This window comes from Bombina bombina, chromosome 9 (genome assembly GCF_027579735.1).
Source record: "Bombina bombina isolate aBomBom1 chromosome 9, aBomBom1.pri, whole genome shotgun sequence".
Lineage (NCBI taxonomy): Eukaryota > Metazoa > Chordata > Amphibia > Anura > Bombinatoridae > Bombina > Bombina bombina.
Window position 1 is genome coordinate 186,807,335 of NC_069507.1, and position 21,901 is coordinate 186,829,235.

The 21,901-nt window shown below is 38.6% G+C and overlaps 1 protein-coding gene across 1 annotated transcript in view; it reads left to right on the forward strand.

The window, feature by feature from the left end:
* Positions 1-21,901, forward strand: part of ADAM12 (ADAM metallopeptidase domain 12) — a 510,388-nt gene that overhangs the window by 39,361 nt on the left and 449,126 nt on the right. The window contains exon 4 of the mRNA XM_053692967.1: positions 11,077-11,142. Coding sequence (XP_053548942.1) covers positions 11,077-11,142 — 66 coding nt within the window. The remainder of the gene's footprint in view (positions 1-11,076; positions 11,143-21,901) is intronic.

Genomic DNA, 21,901 nt, shown 5'->3' on the forward strand with positions numbered 1-21,901 from the left:
AGGACTTTTTCTACCTTAATTCTGATTGGCTGATTGAATTCTATCAGCCAATCAGAACTGAAGGGACGCCATCTTGGATGACGTCACTTAAAGGTACCTTCATTCTGTGTTAGCCGTCGATTGAAGAGGATGCTCCGCGTCGGATGTCTTGAAGATGGACCCACTCTGCGCCGGATGGATGAAGATAGAAGATGCCGTCTGGATGAAGACTTCTGCCCGTCTGGAGGACCACTTCGTCCGGCTTGGATGAAGACTTCTCCCGGCATCGTTGAGGACTTTGGCCCGGTTCGGTGAAGACTTCTCCCGGTAAGGTGATCTTCAAGGGGTTAGTGTTAGGTTTTTTAAGGGGGTATTGGGTGGGTTTTAGAGTAGGGTTGGTTGTGTGGGTGGTGGGTTTTAATGTTGGGGGGATTTGTAATTTTTTTTACAGGTAAGAGAGCTGATTACTTTGGGGTAATGCCCCGCAAAAGGCCCTTTTAAGGGCTATTTGTAATTTAGTGTAGGGTATGGCTTTTTTTATTTTGGGGGGGCTTTTTATTTTGTTAGGGGGATTAGATTAGGTGTAATTAGTTTAAAAATCCTGTAATTTGTTTATTATTTTCTGTAATTTAGTGTTTGTTTTTTTTGTACTTTAGATAATTTTATATAATTGTATTTAATTTAGGAAATTAATTTAATTATACTGTAGTGTTAGGTGTAATTGTAACTTAGGTTAGGTTTTATTTTACAGGTAACTTTGTATTTATTTTAGCTAGGTAGTTATTAAATAGTTAATAACTATTTAGTAACTATTCTACCTAGTTAAAATAAATACAAACTTGCCTGTAAAATAAAAATAAACTCTAAGCTAGATACAATGTAACTATTAGTTATATTGTAGCTAGCTTAGGGTTTATTTTATAGGTAAGTATTTAGTTTTAAATAGGAATTATTTAGTTAATGATAGTAATTTTATTTAGATTTATTTAAATTATATTTGTTAGGGGGTGTTAGGGTTAGACTTAGGTTTAGGGGTTAATAACTTTAATATAGTGGCAGCGACTTTGGGGGCGGCAGATTAGGGGTTAATAAATGTAGGTAGGTGGCGTCGATGTTAGGGAAGGCAGATTAGGGGTTACTAATATTTAACTAATGTTTGCGAGGCGGGAGTGCAGCGGTTTAGGGGTTAATATATTTATTATAGTGGCGGCGATGTACGGTTCGGCAGATTATGGGTTAAAACATTTATTTTAGTGTTTGAGATGTGGGGGGGCCTCGGTTTAGGGGTTAATAGGTAGTTTATGGATATTAGTGTACTTTTTAGCACTTTAGTTAAGAATTGTATGCTACGGCGTTGTAGTGTAAAACTCTTAACTACTGACTTTAAAATGCGGTACCAGTCTTGACAGGATAGGGTGAACTGCTCACTTTTTGGCAGACTCGTAATACCGGCGCTATGCAAGTCCCATTGAAAAAATAGGCTACGCCATTGACGTAAGTGGATTTGCGGGATTTCCAAGTCTGGCCAAAAAAGTGAGCGGTACACCTGTACCTGCAAGACTTGTAATACCAGCGGGCGTTAAAAAGCAGCGTTGGGACCGGCCAACGCTGCTTTTTAAGCCTAACGCAAAACTCATAATCTAGGTGATTGTAATTAGACATTTCTATTGTTTCTATAGAAAAGCATATCAGCCAATGCTCAAAATTTTTTAAATAAATGAATTGCAATTATTATTATTACTAATTGTCAAACTCCACCCACCATATGTCTTATTTGGAGGATCTAGTCAGGGTTTTAGTCAGCAGACAACCAGGTTAGCCACTGTCATAAAGTTAGTATAAAGTTTACTTTGTGTTACAGTCGTTATTAGTTAAAACCAATAAGGGACAGATATGTAGCAGAGATAAGGGGCAAAAAAGTACCATAGGTACAGCTGTGGCCCTAAAGTCCAGGTGCTGGGTGGGGCAGCCAGTCTATACATAGTTGTGTACAATGTCTACATCTTTCTATTAGATATCTATCTATCTATCCTTAAAGGGACACTAAACCCACATTTTTTCTTTAATGATTCAGATACAGAGGCCAATTTAACAAATGTCTTGCGGACCTGATCCGACAGTGCGGATCAGGTCTGCAAGACATTGCTGAATGCGGAGAGCAATACGCTCTCCGTATTCAGCATTGCACCAGCTGCTGGTACAACGCCACCCCCTGCAGACTCGCGGCCAATGGGCTGCCAGCAGGGGGTGTCAATCAACCCAATCATACTCAATCGGGTTGAATGCCGGTGATTCCTGTCCGCCTGCTCAGATCAGGCGGACAGGGTTATGGAGCAGCGGTCTTTGTGACCGCTGCTCCATAACTTGTGTTTCTGGCGAATCTAAAGACTTGCCAGAAACACGGGTCGTCAAGCTCCGTTCGGAGCTTGATAGATAGGCCCCAGAGCATGCAATTTTAAGCAACTTTCCAATTTACTCCTATTGTCAATTTTTCTTTGTTATCTTGCTATCTTTATTTAAAAAGCAGGAATATAAAGCTTAGGAGCCATTTTTGGTTTAGAACCTGGGTTACGCTTGCTGATTGGTGGCTAAATGTGGGCCAGCTCCTAAGCTTTACATTCCTGCTTTTTGAATAAAGATAGCAAGAGAATGAAGAAAAATGGATAATAGGAGTAAATTAGAAAGTTGCTTAAAATTGCATGCTTTATTTGAATCATGAAAGATAAAAATTTGGTTTAGTATCCCTTTAAAATCAATATAAAGAGCTGCATGTATATTCTTGCTATTGCTTTAGACTGAGTTATCTCAGTTGCCCTCTGTTGATTAGGTCCGCAACTGGCAGAGTAATTCTTGAGCAGTCAGCAGGGTGGGTGCACTTCATGTTCTGATAATTAGAAATGGCTAATTTTTAGAGCTACATTACCTGAAACAGAAGCAAAATAAATCATGAAAATAAATTGCAAAGTTGTTTTTATTACTTTTAACTTATTTTATATAAATATCTCAAGGTGTTTGCTGTCCCTTTAAGGGTTTCACATATAAGAAACATGACTTTTTATTGTAGAAGCATATTTTACTCAATAGGTGTCCTGCTAATAAAATGTTTAATAATGTCCTAAATTTATGTTCAGTCAAGTGCTGTAAATGTGCAGTAAAAAAGAAACAGATGTAATTTATATTCCAGAAATGTTACATGAGAAATATTGTACTTTGTGGAACTACAGACTTTGATTTCAAATTAGCCTTTTTAGGGCTTGTATTTTGGAATAGAGTCTGGGGGACAATTGTGACACAATGATACATTCAGTTGTATTTATATACACATAAATATTGATGCCAAATATCAGAGACAGACCCATAATAACATTGATGTATGTTTAAAAATGATAAGGAAACAATTTGCAGGAAGCAAAAAAAATAAAAAAAATTAAAAAATACAAAGCTGTTGAAATATGAATCAAATATGTTTCTGATATTGGTAAGATATCAAGCAAAACAAGAAAATTTCCATGCATATTACCTTAAACAGTAGTGTGTGATTTATGATGCCCTTGTAACAATTTGCAGTGATAGTAAATGAAGAATTGCATAATTAATCTTTCACGGTTTCTTTGCACACGTCTGCAATGCTTGTTTTAACATAAAAAAGCAAGAAAGGTGCTATTAATTGAAGACATATTACCAGCACTAAGAGGAAAGTCATTTTAAATGTTGTATTATCTTGCATTAAGCATATTAATGAAGAGTTTGCAAAACATGTTAAGTAGTGTCTTCTTGTTCTTCCTATCAATCAAACAATAAAAAATAAGGTTAACATAGGCAGTGTATCTCAAATGTATACATTTGAAGGGGTAAATATGTGTTGCATTGGCTTAAAGGGATATTAAACCCAAAATTGTTATTTTGTGATTCAGACAATACCATTTAAAAAAATGTTTCCAATTTACTTATATTATCAAATTTGCTTCATTCCCATGATATTCTTTGTTGAAGAGATACTTAGGTGGGCATCTGGAGCACTACATGGATGGAAATAGTGCTGCCATCTAGTGCTCTTGCAAATGGATAACACTTGCAAAACTGCTGCCATATTGTGGTCAAGAAATTGTCCAGCTCCTAAGCATATGTCCCTGCTTTTCAACAAAAATTAAGAAGAGAACGAATAAAAAATTAAATTAATGCTTACTTGATAAATTTATTTCCGGGCATGGAGAGTCCATGAAACATTCTAATTACTAGTGGGATATTCACTCCTGGCCAGCAGGAGGAGGCAAAAAGCACCCCAGCAGAGCTGTTAAGTATCACTTCCCTTACTGATAACCCCCAGTTATTCGGCCGAAGGGAAACGGAAAAAGAAGATAACACAAGGGTGTAGAGGTGCCTGAGGACTATAGAAAAAAACTGCCGTCTTAAATTAAATAAGGGCGGGTCATGGACTCGCCATGCCTGGAAATAAATACATTTATCAGGTAAGCATAAATTTAGTTTTCTTTCCTATGGCATGGAAAGTCCACAAAACATTCTAATTACTAGCGGGAACCAATACCCAAGCTAGAGGACATAGAATGAATAGGTAGGGAGAACAAGACAGGCACCACCGCTTGAAGACCTTTTCTCCCAAAAGAAGCCTCAGCTGAGGCAAAAGTATCAAATTTGTAGAATTTGGAAAAAGTATGTATGGAGGGCCAAGTGGCTGCCTTGCAGATTTGCTCCACAGAAGTTTCATTTTTGAAAGCCCATGAAGATGAAACAGCTCTAGTGGAATGAGCTGTAATTCTCTCAGGAGGTTGCTGTCCAGATGTCTCATAAGCTTAACGGATAACACTTTTCAATCAGAGAGAAAGTGAAGTAGAAGTGGCCTTCTGACCCCTACGTTTACCAGAGAAAATAACAAACAGGGCAGAAGACTGCCGAAAATCCTTAGTTGCTTGAAGATAAAATTTAAGAGCATGCACACCATCCAAGTTATGCAAAAGACGTTACTTCTGGGAAGAAGAGTTAGGACAAAAAGAGGGAACAACAATTTCCTGATTAATATTGTGACCCAACACTACTTTAGAGAGAAACCCCAGCTTAGTACGCCTTATCAGCATGAAAAATAAGGTAAGGGGAATCACACTGCAGAGCCGAAAGTTCGGAAACTCTGAGAGCAGAAGAAATAGCAAGAAGAAACAAAACCTTCCAAGATAGTAATTTAAAATGAACAGAATGCATCGGCTCAAATGGAGCCTGCTGCAAAATTCTAAGAACAAGGTTAAGGCTCCAAGGAGGAGCAACAGATTTAAACACAGGTTTGATTCTGACCAAGGCCTGATCAAAAGACTGAACATCTGGCAGAACTGCCAGACATTTAAGCAGAAGAATAGACAGAGAGACAAAGCAGAAATCTGACCCTTCAAAGTACTGACTGACAAACCCTTCTCCAGGCCCTCCTGAAGAAAAGCCAAAAATCAAGGAACCCTTACTTTGTTCTAAGAAAAAACCCTTTGAATCACACCAATGAAGGTATTTACACCATACCCTATGATAAATTCTGCGAGTAACCGGTTTCCGAGCCTGAAGCATAGTATCTATGACTTTCTCAGAGAAGCCACGTCTAGCCAAACTTAGACGTTCAATCTCCAAGCAGTCAGCTTCAGAGAAACCAGATTTGAATGAAGAAAGGGACCCTGAAGTAGAAGGTCCTTCCTGAAAGGTAACCTCCACGGCGGAAGAGATGACATCATCACCAGATCTGCGAACCAGATCCTGCGAGGCCATGCAGGAGCTATTAGAATCACAGAAGCTCTCTCCTGTTTGATGCAAGCAATTACTCGTGGAAGCAACGCAAACGGAGGAAACGGGTATGCTAGATTGAAGCTCCAAGGAGCATCTACCAGAACGGCTTAAGACTCTCTTGACCTTGAACCATACTTTGGAAGCTTGAAGTTTTGACAAGATGCCATCAGATCTAACTCTGGAACCTCCCACTTGAGAGTTATCATTGTGAAAACCTCTGGGTGGAGAGCCCACTCTCTGGGATTAAAAGTCTGCCTGCTCAGAAAATCTGCCTCCCAGTTGTCTGCCCCTGGTATGTGGATGGCAAAGAGATGGCAATCGTGATACTCCGCCCACTGGAGAATGTGAGTCACCTCCTTCATTGCCAAGGAACTCCGAGTTCCTCCCTGTTGGATAAATCAGACCAAAGCTAGTTGAGGCTATTAAAGCATAGACAATTGCTCTCAACTCCAAGATGTTTATTTGAAGAGAAGACTCCTCTGGAGTCCACAGATCCTGTGCTTTTAAGAAACCCCAAACTGCTCCCCAGTCCCCAGCCGAACAGGCTCGCGTCCGTGGTCACAATCACCCAGGAAGGCCTCAGGAAGCATGTACCCCGAGACAGATGGTCATGTGAAATCCACCAAGAGAGAGAGACTCTTTTTTGGGGAATCCAAACAGAGCGGTCCCCGTTCCATTGACTTAGCATGCATAGTTGCAGAGGTCTCAGATGGAAATGAGCAAAAGGAATGATGTCCATGGAGGCAACCATCAGTCCAATCACCTCCATGCATTGAGCCACAGATGGACGAAGAGCAAACTGGATAGAGAGGCAAGATACATGAAGTTTGGATTTCCTGATGTCCGTCAGAAAAATCTTCATGGACAGGGAATCTATGATTGTTCCCAAGAAACACACCCTTGTATCTGGTACAAGGGAACTCTTTCCCAGATTCACTTTCCACCCGTGGGAACGTAGAATATAGAACAACATCTCGGTATGAGATTTTGCTAGATGAAAAGATGGAGCTTGAACGAGGATGTCATCTAGGTAAGATGCCACAGCAATACCCTGGGATCTCACCACTGCCAGAAGAGCCCTTTGTAAAAATTCTGGGAGCTGTAGCAAGGCCAAAAAGAAGGGCAACAAACTCTAAATGTTTGTCCTGGAAGACAAACCTTAGATACTGGTAATGATCCCTGTGAATGGGAACATGAAGATACGCGTCCTCCAGATCTATGGTCGTCATGACTTGACCCTCTTTAACCAAAGGAAGAATACAACGGATGGTCTCCATCTTAAAGGATGGAACCCTGAGGAATTGGTTGAGACACTTTAGGTCCAGAATGGGACAAAAAGTTCCCTCCTTTTTAGGAACTACACAAAGATTTGAATAGAATCCTAGTCCCTGTTCCTCTAGAGGAACTGGAACAATAACTCCCAGAGATGCTAGGTCCTTTATGCAGTTTAAGAAAGCCTCTCTCTTTATCTGGGTCACAGATAACCTTGACAGATGGAATCTGCCCCTAGGAGGACAAGATTTGAATCCTATTCTGTAACCGTGGGATACTATATCTTTGGCCCAAGGTTCTGGAACCTCGCATATCCAAGCCTGCCAAAAAAAAAAGAAAGCCTGCCCCCCACTTGATTCACTACAAGATCAGGGGCAGCCCTTTCATGTTGATTTAGAATCAACAGAAGACTTCTTGGCTTGCTTCCCCCTATTCCAAGGCTGACTGGACCTCCAAGAAAACATGGATTGATCCGACTTGGAAAAGGAAGACTTTTGTCCCTTAAAGTTATGAAAGGAATAACCAAACAAGGTCTTACCCTTATAAGGCAAAGATAAAAACTTAGACTTGGATGTAACATCTGCAGACCAAGATTTTAACCACAGAGCTCTGTGAGCTAAAACAGTAAAACCAGAAATCTTAGCACCCAGCCTAAGAACTTGCTTGCATGTTGTCATCACAAATAAAGGTATTGGATAGTTTAAGAGCCTTGATCCTGTCTTGGATCTCCTCTATAGTAGTCTCCTCTAGCATAAGATTAGATAAGTCATCGCACCAATAAGATGCTACACCCGTAACTGTAGCAATACTAGCAACAGGTTGCCACTGTAATCCCTGATGAATGTACATCTTCTTCAAAAAAGCCTCAAGCTTCTTATCCATGGGATCTTTGAAAGAACAACTATCTTCAATAGGAATAGTAGTTCTCTTAGCCAGAGTAGAGAGTGCTCCCTCTACCTTGGGCACCGTGTGTCACGAGTCACAAATAGCATCAGCAACAGGAAACATCTTTTAAAAACATGGGATGGGGAAAAAGGAATCCCTGGTTTATCCAGTTCCTCAGTTATAATACCTGCCATACGGTCTGGAAATGGAAACACTTCCAGAGATGAGGGTACATCATATACCCTATTAAGCTTACTAGACCTCTTTGGATTCTTCGGAACAGATGTATCGGATTCTTCCAAAGTAGCAAGAACCTTCTTTAAAAGAACTCGAAGGTGTTCTAACTTAAATCTGAAGTTAATCTCCTCTGAATCTGCAGAATTGGTCACTACAGTATCAAAATCTAACAATTTCCCCTCAGAAGCCACTGAAGAATCATCCTCATCAGATAACTGAGACAAACTGACTGACCAATGCACCCTTAGCGGAGTCAACCTTACTAACATCAATATGTTTAGATTTCCTCTTACGCTTACCAGTAATCTTAGAAAAGCTGATAAATCTGCGGAAACAGCAGAAGTAATCTGTGCAGTGAAATCCCCAGGTAACCCACCCCCCAGGAGGTTGTTGAGAGGAACCACAAGGCACTGGATGTGAAGCTTGGGAAGCTTGAGGAGAAAGCTGAGGCAATACTAGCATAACACTATCCTGAGAGACAGGAGGCTCAGGGAGAGACATTAAAGTTTTATTTAGACATGAAGAGCAAAACTGTACAGGAGGAATTGTCTTAGACTCAAAACACAATAAGCATTTTTAAAAAAAAATAAATTTCAGCATTAGCGTCCATAATTGGGTATCAGTTCCTAGCATTTAACAAAAATTTAAATGCCAAAAAAATTATGTTTATGTGAAGCAGTAAAAAAAACCATACCTAATAAATAAACACCTAAAAACCTCAGCTCTGCTGAGGTCTTACCCCTCCAGAAGTTGCTATCCCACTTGCACAGAAAACTGGACACACCCGGAGCAAAGATCACCTCCTTGTAACCGGAACAGCTCATATCCACTTAAAAAAAAACAACTGCAGACAGAGGAAACTGTAACCTCTGCACTCGCCACGGCAATCTCCGATCTGAACAGAGAAGCCGAAAAACCGGAAGTGCGGAGGAGCGGTCACGTGACCGCAATAATAAAAAATTGCGCCAAACAAAAATGCTGTGAATACCAGCAGCAGCACAGCAAAATGTGATTGGGCCAAATAAGCTGAGCTGAAAAGTGATTGCCCCAAACAAGTTTAAAGCAAACACCTGTCAAACACTTCATACACTCTCCATCTCTGAGCCCCAATAAAATATGATTCCTCTTTCACATATAAGCAGTGCCCCTAAAACAGAATTCAAACGCTTTCCACAAGGATTTAACCCCTATAGTGCCAGTACCTTCTAACCTAGAAGGGAAAGCACTTACCTGTGGATCCTGCTGTCAGGTAGGTGCTGTTTTCTGAGGTGAGGCAGTTTCTCCACTTCTACCAGGCACCTATAGAAAGAAAAGAACAGAGTAATCAATTCTGGCTTTCTATAATAAGGGTAGCAATAATGTTAGAAGTTAAGCAAAGACCACCTCACCGTCTTCTAACTGCTAATAGCCACCATTACTCTTACTAAAGAGATGGACACAGCTAGACCCCAATCCTTGCTTTCAGGGAAAAGTACCCATAAAAGGATTAAAAAATCTTCAGACACCATATTCGCCATCCTCCTGTGATCAAGGCAAAGAGAATGACTGGGGGTTATGGGTAAGGGAAGTGATACTTAACAGCTCTGCTGGGGTGCTCTTTGCCTCCTCCTGCTGGCCACTAGTAATTAGAATGTTTTGTGGATTCTCCATGCCATAGGAAAGAAATTGATAATAGAAGTAAATTTGATTTTTTTTGTTTTTTTAATAGCACTTTCTATCTAAACCATGATAGAAGAATTGTGGGTTTCATGTCCCTTTAAAGAGACAAAGAATAGTACAGCCAAAGTATACTACTGTAATAGAGCTTGTGCAAGCATTCACAGTATATATGCATATGCGTTTTGTGATTGGAGGATGACTGTCACATGATATAGGGGGCATAGAAGTAACTGTAAAATTAAGACTGTTATTGCATTGTCTTTTGATTATGTAAATCAAAATAAACTTTCAAGATTCAGTACAGTTTAATACAAAAAAAAATGTGTACTTCTATTATCAAATTGGCCTCTTTCTCTTGATATTCTTTTTCTGAAACAGTTGCTTTACATTAAAGTATACTGAGGTGAGCTCATGAGTTTGTACATGTCTTAAAGGGACATGCCATCCAAAATTGGAATCCACATGGATGCATTTCAGTTTTGAATAGAAGCATTTTTGTAATATAAATGTATTAGCAAAAATGCTTCTTATAAAAACTATAGCTGTTTCAAAAGTGTATTTAAATATGCACTGTGCAGCAGCATTTTAAACACAGCACATGCTCAGAGAGCCTATGATGCATGTATAATAGAGTAATTACTCAGTTTGTTAATTGCTGACATGATACAATCCCCACTGGTGCTCTGAGCAGTTGCACTATTTCAAATGCTGGTGCACTGAGAAAATATATCTATGCTTCACATGCACGTGCATAGAAAAATGTTAACATTTAAACAATGATAACTTTCACTAGAAGCATTATTTAATTAAGCTATGTGAATTTAAATTTTGACCGAAATGTCCCTTTTAGCTTTATATAGCAAATATGTTTGTAATAAAGTTGTAAATATAGTGCTCAAGACTTGCACGCTAATGAGCCTACCTCAGTATACTTTCTTTAAGGAGAGGTGCGACATTTAAACAAAGTCAACCAATAGTAAGAATAATACAAGTAAATGTGACTTTATTTTAAATCAGTGTCACTGTGATGCATATGGGGACAGTATAGGATACAAAATATATTTACAAAATCTATGCAATAGTAAAAGTCATCTGTTGCAAACATTTTGAATTATATCCATTTCCCTTTCTTATTACATTAAATTGATGAGGCAGATTACATTAATTTGGAAACCTAAACTGTGAGCGAAAAGTGAGCGCCTAAGCAGAAAATGAGCTGTTCAGACTATTCTGAAAAAAAGTTTTATTGCTTTTTGTTTTTGACAGCCTAAAAGAGACACTTTGAAGATGACCAAGTACGTGGAGCTTGTTATCGTAGCTGATAATCGTGAGGTAAGAAATACTCGGAAAACAGAAAACATTTTTACAAGTTTCCTCTAATCTGAGTCAGAGGGAACACCACAATAACTGAGCACCCTAAAATATTTTCAGTACAAGTTTAGAACAATTAACAACTGGTGAGTACAGGAGAGAGAAACCCAAATTCTTAAAGGTACAAACTCTGTATATTTCTAAAACTGCCATTATGATTTTATTCTTGAATCAAGTTGCATTAAGCAAACCCATCACCAAAAATGGTTAAAAAAAACTGATAATGAAGTATGAATTTTTTAAAGGGACATGAAAAACAAAAAATGTATATTATGCAAACAGAATATCTATTAAAGGGACAGTCTACCCGAAAATTATTGTTGTTTAAAAAAATAGATAACGGCTTTACTACCCATGCCCCAGATTTGCACCAACAACAGTGTTATATTAATATACTTCATAACGTTTAAACTTCTAAGTTTCTAAGCTAAGCCACTACAGCCAGCCTCTTATCAAATGTTTTTGTATTAGCTTTTCACAACAAAAGACTGCCAATTCATGTGTGCCATATAGACAACTGTGTGCTCTCTCTTGTGTAGTTGTGCAGGACACAGCACTAATTCGCTAAAATGCAAGTCAATAGATAATAAACAAATATCCATGTGATAAGGGGGCTGTCAGAAGAGGCTTAGATACAAGCTAATTACAGAGGTAAAAAGTATATTTATATAACCATTTTGGCTGTGTAAAACTGAAAAATGGATAATAAAGGGATTATCCATTTTTTTAACACAATAAAATATTTGAAGTACAGTATCCCTTTAAACATGTTTAAACATTTCTTGTGAGAGTTAAATAAAATGCGTGTTTGGGCACAACTGATTCTCCAGCATGCATTCTCATTGGCTGATCCAGACTGTATTGGAAGAAGGTTTCTTTTAACACATTAATGACCAGCGCTGTACAAGTTATGGCCCTAGTCATTTAGCTCTTAATGACCAGATGTCCTGGGCTCTTACAGTGAAGGAGTGCATAAATAGCAGTATATGGAGACCACAGAAACAGGGACACCCTGTCCCTGCGATCACATGCCCATTAATGCTCAAATTATGGTGCCTTCATAACAAGATGGACACTCTGAAATTAGCGTGTCTCTAAATCTGTTGCGGGATGTCTGCATGTGAGGCATCTGGCAACAATGCAGTAACAGTCACGTTTGAGTGTTACTGTATATACAATCACAGTGACTGTATACTTTAAAAGCAGCATAGATCCCAGTATGCTGGTATCAGGTTCAGTGGCAATCACTGGATGCCTCAGGAGTCGGCTGACCATATTGCCACTTTAAAAAGGGACACATATGAAAAATACATATGTCAGGGCTGTTTAAAGAAATGGTTTTGAATAATGTTCCATTATGAGAACCCTGACTTATGTATTTTTTATATGTGTCCCTTTTTAAGGCGGCACTATGGTCAGCCTACTCAGGAGTGGGCCGTGGTCATGTGAGCACTGTGACAGCCATTAATAAATTATTATTTATGGTTATTTTATGTATCCATATATAGTATCATTAGAAAGGGCTGTTTGACTGTTAGAAATGGTGTATAATACGTAGGGAAACACTTAAAAAGAGAGTGGATAATTCAGGTAAAACCAATTGAGAGCAAAAATGTAATTGTTATATATATGAAAATATATTTCATATTTTATAGTGGGGCACATTACCATGTCAAGAAATTACATGTATCAAATGCCAAGCTTCCATTATAGTATGCTTTAGCCAGCAGCCATCATGGAAATGGACAAATACTAGTCCATGTCAGCATCCAGGCATTTACACCAATATTTAATTGTACATTAAATGTTCTAAGATTAAAATATAAAGGGGTCGATCAAAATTGATCAGCGATTTTCTCCCGGAAATACTTTTTTGCTTTCTGACCGAATTAGGAGCCGTGTTTCTCAAGGGATCACAAAGCTATATTGTTTCATTTGTTAAAAACATGAACGCATTTTTAGCCGAAAAAATCCTGAGAAATACTTTTCTTGTGAAAAGTATGTTTTCGAAATAGAAACTGTGACATCTGCCAAAACTGACACATACAATAGTCTATTCATATCTGTTAAGGTTACAGCAAAGCTCTAGTCATATGACTCCTTTGTTCACTCAGCAAGGAAAATACTAATGGGCATGTGTGACATTATTCTATTGTCATTGGAATACATCCTTGGCAGAATGGACATACTTCTAGAGCACTTCAGGACAACAACATCACAATTGAAGGAATTTTATTTTTCATTTTTAATATTTGATTGCACATCTTAATTGCACTGTCGAGTTTGTCACAAACAGTACTGGCTTTATTAAAATCATATTTTTAAAGGAGATCAGTTAGTTGCGGCTTTCATAGTTAACTATTGCAATCCGGTTCCATCCGCACCACTGCTTACCCATTTAAATGCATATTTTATGTTGTCAGTATGGGCAGTGTGTGCACTCTTTTTCTATCGTTATATGGTTGCTTTGGGATTATGATTACATGAATAACATGCTAACCATATCAGCTGAAACCAAAACCTTGATATGGGAAGCTGATATCGGAAATGTTGTGATTGAGGCCAACATGAAGAAAATACAACTGCATATTATTCTTAATCTAATATTCGCTCCTTTAAGCCTTTAGCATTCCATATGCAGCAGTAAACACAATAAGAAATGGTCCACCCAAGCCATGACCCCTTGTACATAATACTCATATTTTTATTTTGCTCTTTGTAAATGGGATGCTCCTGTACTGAGAAAAAAATGTTTATGCTTGTGAGGCATGTCACTGACCACAAGTAAAGTAATGGGACTTCTGCTTTTCAGCCAGTGAGCAATCAGTCCTTAAGGTCACCACAAACACACACAAACAAAAACACACATACACAGACACTCACATATATATATATATAAATCAATGTAAATATTTGCATAAGAAATTAGCACATCTAGGCAAGATTCCCCGCTAGCGTTTTCCCAAAAATAACTAATATACAATATTACCATTGCACAAGGGAATTCTGGGTAAGATATGCAATTAGATATGCAAATTCTCAATTTTTTTGCTTTAAAATACTGTTTTAACACAGCTATCCTTTTAACAGGATTATTACAGCAAACCAGAAATCACTCACTATACAGCCTGTTTTGTTCTTTTTGGAACTCATCAGTAGGAGATAGATTTCTGGTTGCTGCATTGGTAAAGCTATTTTCAAGGTTAAACCAAAATTCATTAAAATTAAGGGGGGAGATAAAAAACTGAAATTAAAATCCCCTATGTCTCAAAATTAAATCAATATAAATATTTGCATAGGAAATTAGCACATCTAGGCAAGATTCCCCGCTCGCTTTTTCCCAGAAATACCTAATATACAACATATTAGATTTGCAAATTCTCAGGGTTTTTTTGCTTTAAAATACTGTTTTAACACAGCTATCCTTTTAACAGGATTATTACAGCAAACCAGAAATCACTCACTATACAGCCTGTTTCGTTCTTTTTGGAACTCATCAGTAGGAGATAGATTTCTGGTTGCTGCATTGGTAAAGCTATTTTCAAGATTAAACCAAAATTCATTAAAATTAAGGCGAGAGATAAAAAAACTGAAATTAAAATCCTCCATGTCTCAAAATTAAATCAATGTAAATATTTGCATAGGAAACGAAACAGGCTGTATAGTGAGTGATTTCTGGTTTGCTGTAATAATCCTGTTAAAAGGATAGCTGTGTTAAAACAGTATTTTAAAGCAAAAAAACTAAGAATTTGCATATCTAATTTGCATATCTTTCCCAGAATTCCCTTGTGCAATGGTAACATTGTATATTAGGTATTTCTGGGAAAAAGCGAGCAGGGAATCTTGCCTAGATGTGCTAATTTCCTATGCAAAATTTACATTGATTCAAGTTTGAGACATGGAGGATTTTAATTTCAGTTTTTTATCTCCCCCCCTTAATTTTAATTAATTTTTATATATACACACGCGCGCACGCACGCACGCACACGCAGACACTCACTCACACACATATATAAATATATATATATATATATATACACATACACATATATATATATATATATATATATATATATATACACACACACACATATATACATATACACAAACATACACACAGACACTAACACAAACATTATATCCCGTATATATATATATATATATATATATATATATATATATATATATATATATATATATACATACACATACATGCAAACACATACACACACACATACATACAGACATATACAGACACTCACACACAAATATATATACACACAGACATTCACACACAGATATATACACACACACATATACACACATACACACAAATATACACACACATATGCAAAAAGCCATTCATCAATGAGAAGCAAAGAAAAAACAGGTTGAGGTTTGCAAAAGAGTATATGAATTTGACCTTAGAGGACTGGAGTAAGGTCATCTTCTATGATGAGTCCAATTTTCAGCTTTGCCTAACACCTGGTTGTCTAATGCTAGACCTGGAGAAGCTTATAAGCCACAGTGTCTCGCACCCACTATTAAATTAGGTGGAGGATCTGTGATGATCTCAGGGGTGCTATCTTTGTGAAGGATGCATGAATCAACTCACGTTCAAGGTTATCCTGAAAGAAAACATGCTTCCTTTGACTCTGACAATGTTCCCCATCTCTGAGGATTGTATTTTTCCAGCAGGACAGTGCTCCGTGCCACACAGCCAGGTCAGTCAAGGTGTGGAGGGAGGACCACCAGATCAAGACCCTGTCGTAGCCAGCCCAATCTCCAGAGATGAACCCTATTGAAAACCTCTTGAATGTGATTAAGAGTAAGATGGATGGTCACAAAGCCATAAGACAAAGCCAAGTTGCTTGAATTTTTGCGCCTGTGGCATAAAGTCATACAACAGCAATAAGAAAGACTGGTGGAGGACATGCCAAGACGTATGAAAGCTGTGACTAAAAATCGGGATTATTCCACCAAATATTGATTTCTGAACTCTTGCTAAGTTAAAACATTAGTTTTGTGAACGTGTTTTCTTTGCATTATTTGAGAATCTAAAACCACTGCATCTTTTTTTGTTATTTTGACCAGTTGTCATTTTCTGCAAATAAATGCTTTAATATTTTCATTTGGAATTGTGAGAAATGTTGTCAGTAGTTTAGAGAATAAAACCAAGATGTTAATTTTACAAATTTCTATAAATAGTAAGTCCAGAGAAACTAATCATTTTGCAGTGGTCTTGTTATAATTATATTTCTTGTTTGTTTGTTCACTATGGAAAGTGAAACATACAGGATTTCTTATAGCAATTATTATAGGAATTGACAAAAAATATGTATAGTGTTACAGGTTGGTTAACAGAATAAGACTTTTGCTAGGTTAACCTATCTGTATTAATATTTGCCAGCTAGATAGTTTTATCCTACAAACACTGGAGTCTGCAGTAAACTAATTAGGCAGGATTAAAGTTCAGGTTCATGCAATAATACTGTCCAGATATTCAGTGAGATATTGATCAAGGTAGATACTGAAGCGAATGAAATATAAGGTATCAAGTAATAGTATTGGTAAACATACGACCTGTTAATCAGTCCTGGAAACAGAGGTGTGCAAAGTTATATGAGAGACCGCGGAGGTTTGCGGCTTGCAGCGTGGAGCTGTGTGAGAATGGCTCCAGGCGGTAGCTGATGACGTCAGCGGGTAGCAACCGATACTGGTCTGAGACAAGCTGAAAGTACAAGCTGCGGTTAGTAGCGAGAGCGAGAGTGCCGCTCTGAAATGCTGGGGAAATTAGGTGGAGCCGGTTTGGCTCAGTTTCACACACAGTTCACTGAGAATTGCAGATAATCCAGCATAGAAGAGAGGCAAAGGTGTGTCTTAAATAGGCAGGTGCATTCATTAAAGGGGCAGTGAGCAGAGAAAAAAGGAAGGATCTGACATATCCCCCCCCCAAGAACACCCACAGCGAGGGTTCTAAGGACAAGGTCTTTCCGGATTTCTACGGTGGAAAAGTGAAACACACCTGGGGGCCGTGACTGAAGTAGCAGGTTCCCATGAGTCTTCAGAATGATCATACCCTTTCCATCGTACTAGATATTCCAAAACACCCCTTCGCCTCCTGGAGTCAATAATAGCTTCTATCTCATATTCCAAATCCTGGGAAAGAACATGTGTAACAGAATCCACGGTAAATCTGTCGGAAAGACAGGGTTTAACCAGGGAAACATGGAAAGTCGGGTGCAACTTATATGAGTGAGGCAGTTGTAGAGTGACAGTAGCTGGATTCCTAACGGCAATTATAGGAAAAGGACCTATAAATAGCTTACTCATTTTCTTGGAGGGTGTATGTAAGCGCAAATTTTTAGTTGACAACCAGACTAGTTGTCCAACCTGGTAGACAGGTTGAGGCTTATGCCGCAAGTCATAATAACGTTTATGGGATGCTTGTGCATGTTTTATGTTGTCTCGAGCAACAGACAAGGTCTGGGAGATGTCATTCACAGTGTCGTTGACTTTAGGACAGGGAGATGGTGCATAAGGAAGGTAGCTGATTCTGGGATGGAGTCCATGATTGAGAAAGAAAGGGCTAAAGCCAGTTGAAGAATTCTTAGCGTTGTTGTAGGCGAATTCTGCCAGAGCTAGATGGTCAGCCCATTGATCCTGTTGGTTGGAGCAAAAGCAGCGGAGGTACTGCTCCAACCACTGATTGGTGCGCTCTGCCTGTCCATTCGTTTGTGGATGATATGAAGTTGTGAGCTTTTGAGTTACTTGTAGAGTATTACATAAATGTCTCCAAAACCGAGAGGTGAATTGTGATCCTCTGTCCGAAAGGAGTACCATAGGCAACCCATGTAATCTAACAACATTCCTAATAAACAAGTCGCAAGTTTGTTGTGCAGTGGGTACTCCTATAGCTGGTATGAAATGCGCCATTTTTGTTAGTAAATCAACTACTACAAAAATGGAGGTGTAGGACAAAGATTTTGGTAGATCGACAATAAAATCCATTGCGAGATGAGTCCAAGGGGTTTCTGGAACTGGATATGGTTGTAGAAGTCCCATCGGAGATTGATGTGATGGTTTACACGTGGCACAAATACCACAATTTGAAATATAGTCTTCTACAGAGGAAAGCATAGTTGGCCACCAGTAATTACGCTTAAGTAGCTCTAGAGTTTTTTGTATGCCTAAATGTCCCGTGAGTGGGGAATCATGATGAGCTCGTAAAAGAGAAATTCTATACTGAGGTGGTATGTATAGATGTTTACCATGGTAATATAAACCATCTGGATTTCTTTGCAGAAGATGAGTTGGTTTTGTGGAATCCTGATTTTGAGCTTTCTGGAACTGAGGATCTTTATGGACGAGTAGACCTAAAAAGTTTGATGAGGGTATAACTGTAGACGGGGTTTCCACATTGAGCGGTCTAATGTCTTTGCGGGAGAGGGCGTCAGCTTTGCCGTTTCGACTACCAGGTCTGTAGGTGATGAGATAATTGAATCGTGAGAAATAGAGATTCCAGCGGAGTTGTCTGGAGGAGAGAGTCCTACTTTGTTGTAAATATTGTAAATTTTTGTGATCTGTAATAACGATAATAGGGTGTAAAAGCTCCCTCTAATAGATGTCGCCATTGCTCAAATGCAGTTTTGATGGCCAGTAATTCCTTTTCCCACTATGGGGTAATTTCGTTCAGCTGGTAGCAATGAGCCTGGAAAGATAGGCGACAGGATGCATCACATCAGGTAAGAGATTGTTTCTGTGACAACACTGCCCCCAGAGCATAATCCGACGCATCAACCTCTACAATAAATTGTAAATCTGGGTCTGGGAATTTAAGAATAGGTGCCGTGGTGAAGTCAGTTTTCAACTGTTGGAAGACTCTCTGACAGTCAGATGTCCAGTTAAAAGTGTTTGTGTGTTTTGTTAAATCAGTAAGTGGTTTAGCAGTCTGGGCGAAATTACGAATAAACTTTCGATAGAAATTCGCAAAACCAAGGAATCTTTGTACTTGTTTGCGATTTTTTGGGGTAGGCCACTGAGTGATAGCATGGATTTTAGAGTCATCCATCTTAATACCAGTGTTCGATATAATGTAACCCAAGAAAGTGACTTGACTGCAATGAAATTCACACTTTTCTAGTTTAGCGTATAACTTATGTTGACGAAGTCTTGCTAACACTGTTCTCACGTGGGTCACATGTTGTTGTATAGTATCAGAATAGATCAAGATGTCGTCAAGATAAACTACTATAAAGGTGTCCAAGATGTCCTTAAAAATGTCATTTATGAAATATTGGAATGTAGCTGGAGCGTTACATAACCCAAAAGGCATAACGGTATATTCATACAAGCCATAACGAGTTCTGAAAGCTGTTAACCATTCATCTCCAGCTCTCATTCTTATAAGATTGTAAGCACCCCTGAGGTCCAATTTTGTGAAGACTTTGGCAGTGCGTAATCTTTCTATCAATTCAGGGATGAGGGGTAATGGGTAGCGATTTTTCTTGGTACGTTTGTTTAACTCCCTGTAGTCAATAATTGGTCTGAGCGACTGATCTTTGTTTTTAACAAAAAATATACCTGCGCCAGCAGGTGAGGTGGAAGGTCTAATAAACCCTTTTGCTAGATTTTCCTGTAGATATAATTTTAGGTGATCTAATTCGGGTTTAGATAGGGGGTATATGTGACCCACTGGTATTGTGGAGCCAGGTAAGAGGTCTATAGGACAGTCGTAGGTCCTGTGTGGCGGAAGTGTCTGTGCATCAGTCTTGTTAAATACGTCTTGGAAATCAGTATATTCGGATGGCAACTGAGAAGTAGATGAGAGAAGAATGTTATTGAGAGGGAAACAAGTCTGAGAGCAGTAGGAAGACGTTAGGTCTATAGTCAATTTGTGCCAGTCAAAGATAGGTTTATGGAGTTGTAACCAAGTAAGACCTAATATAACAGGATATAGAGGACTAGGTATAATGTCAAAGCTGATAGATTCTCTATGTCCTGTGGAGGTGCACATAAGTAAGGGAGTGGTTTCAAGAGTTACTGGACCATAGGATAATGAAGACCCATCAACCAAATTTATAGAAACAGGAGACATTTTTGCTTGTGAGGGTATTTTATTTCTATTTACAAAATCACAATCAATGTAATTTCCTGAAGCGCCTGTATCAATAATCGCATCAATCTTTAGGCAATGTAGATCCCACTGTAAAGTAAAAGACATAGAAATATGTGGTTGTTTTGGTCTGTTTACTGAAAGGCTAAGAAATGTTGAAGAAGTCTTACCGTTTTTTTTCTTTTTTAAGAGAGGACATGCTGTCAGGTCATGCTCAGGGGCAGCGCAGTACATACACAGACGATGAGTGCGTCTTCTGCCCTTCTCCTCTGGTGATAAAGGACCTCTGATAAATCCAATATCCATTGGAGTCTCATTATCCCTAGAGGGTACTGGTGGAGTATTCTGTCGCTTGTATGAGGTTGGGGTGTTTGCCCTCTCTTGTTTGCGTTCCCTTATACGCCTATCAATTGTAGTACAATGTGTGAAGAGATCCTCCAAATGCTCTGGTACACCAGTACGGGAGAGCTCATCTTTGATGTCTTCTGAAAGCCCAATCCTGAACTGATGTCTAAGCGAGGGTTCATTCCACTTTGATTCAATTGCATAGATTTTAAATTGTGATATATAATTTTCTACAGGTTGTCTGCCCTGTCTCAAGGCCCTGAGAGAGGATTCGCCAGATTCCTGTTTAAAAGGATCTTCATATAGTGAGGATAGAGCCTTTAGAAAATCCTGTATAGAGTTTAGAATGGGATTCTGATTTTCAAACAAACTATCCGCCCAGACACGGGGTTCACCCCTTAAATAAGAGATAGTAGTCAACACCTTAATTCTATCAGTGCTATAAGTTCTGGGTTTTAGTTCAAACATCAAAAGACAAGCATTTCTAAATTCCTTAAACATTGCTCTATTACCACTAAACTTGTCAGGAAAAGACACCTGTGGTTCAGGATGTGCTTCTGAATGTGCAGTTTTAGCAGTATTCATATCTCTAAGGCAATCTTTAAGCACCTGATTTTCAGTTTGCACATCTCTGAGAGTTAAATTTACAGAATCCATACGTTGAGTTAAAGTGGCAATTTGGTTTGCAATTTCTGTCATATCCATAGTGCTATACCTGTATTTAGAGGCTGGATTATACTGTTATAATTATATTTCTTGTTTGTTTGTTCACTATGGAAAGTGAAACATACAGGATTTCTTATAGCAATTATTATAGGAATTGACAAAAAATATGTATAGTGTTACAGGTTGGTTAACAGAATAAGACTTTTGCTAGGTTAACCTATCTGTATTAATATTTGCCAGCTAGATAGTTTTATCCTACAAACACTGGAGTCTGCAGTAAACTAATTAGGCAGGATTAAAGTTCAGGTTCATGCAATAATACTGTCCAGATATTCAGTGAGATATTGATCAAGGTAGATACTGAAGCGAATGAAATATAAGGTATCAAGTAATAGTATTGGTAATACATACGACCTGTTAATCAGGTCCTGGAAACAGAGGTGTGCAAAGTTATATGAGAGACCGCGGAGGTTTGCGGCTTGCCAGCGTGGGAGCTGTGTGAGAATGCTCCAGGCGGTAGCTGATGACGTCAGCGGGTAGCAACCGATACTGGTCTGAGACAAGCTGAAAGTACAAGCTGCGGTTAGAGCGAGG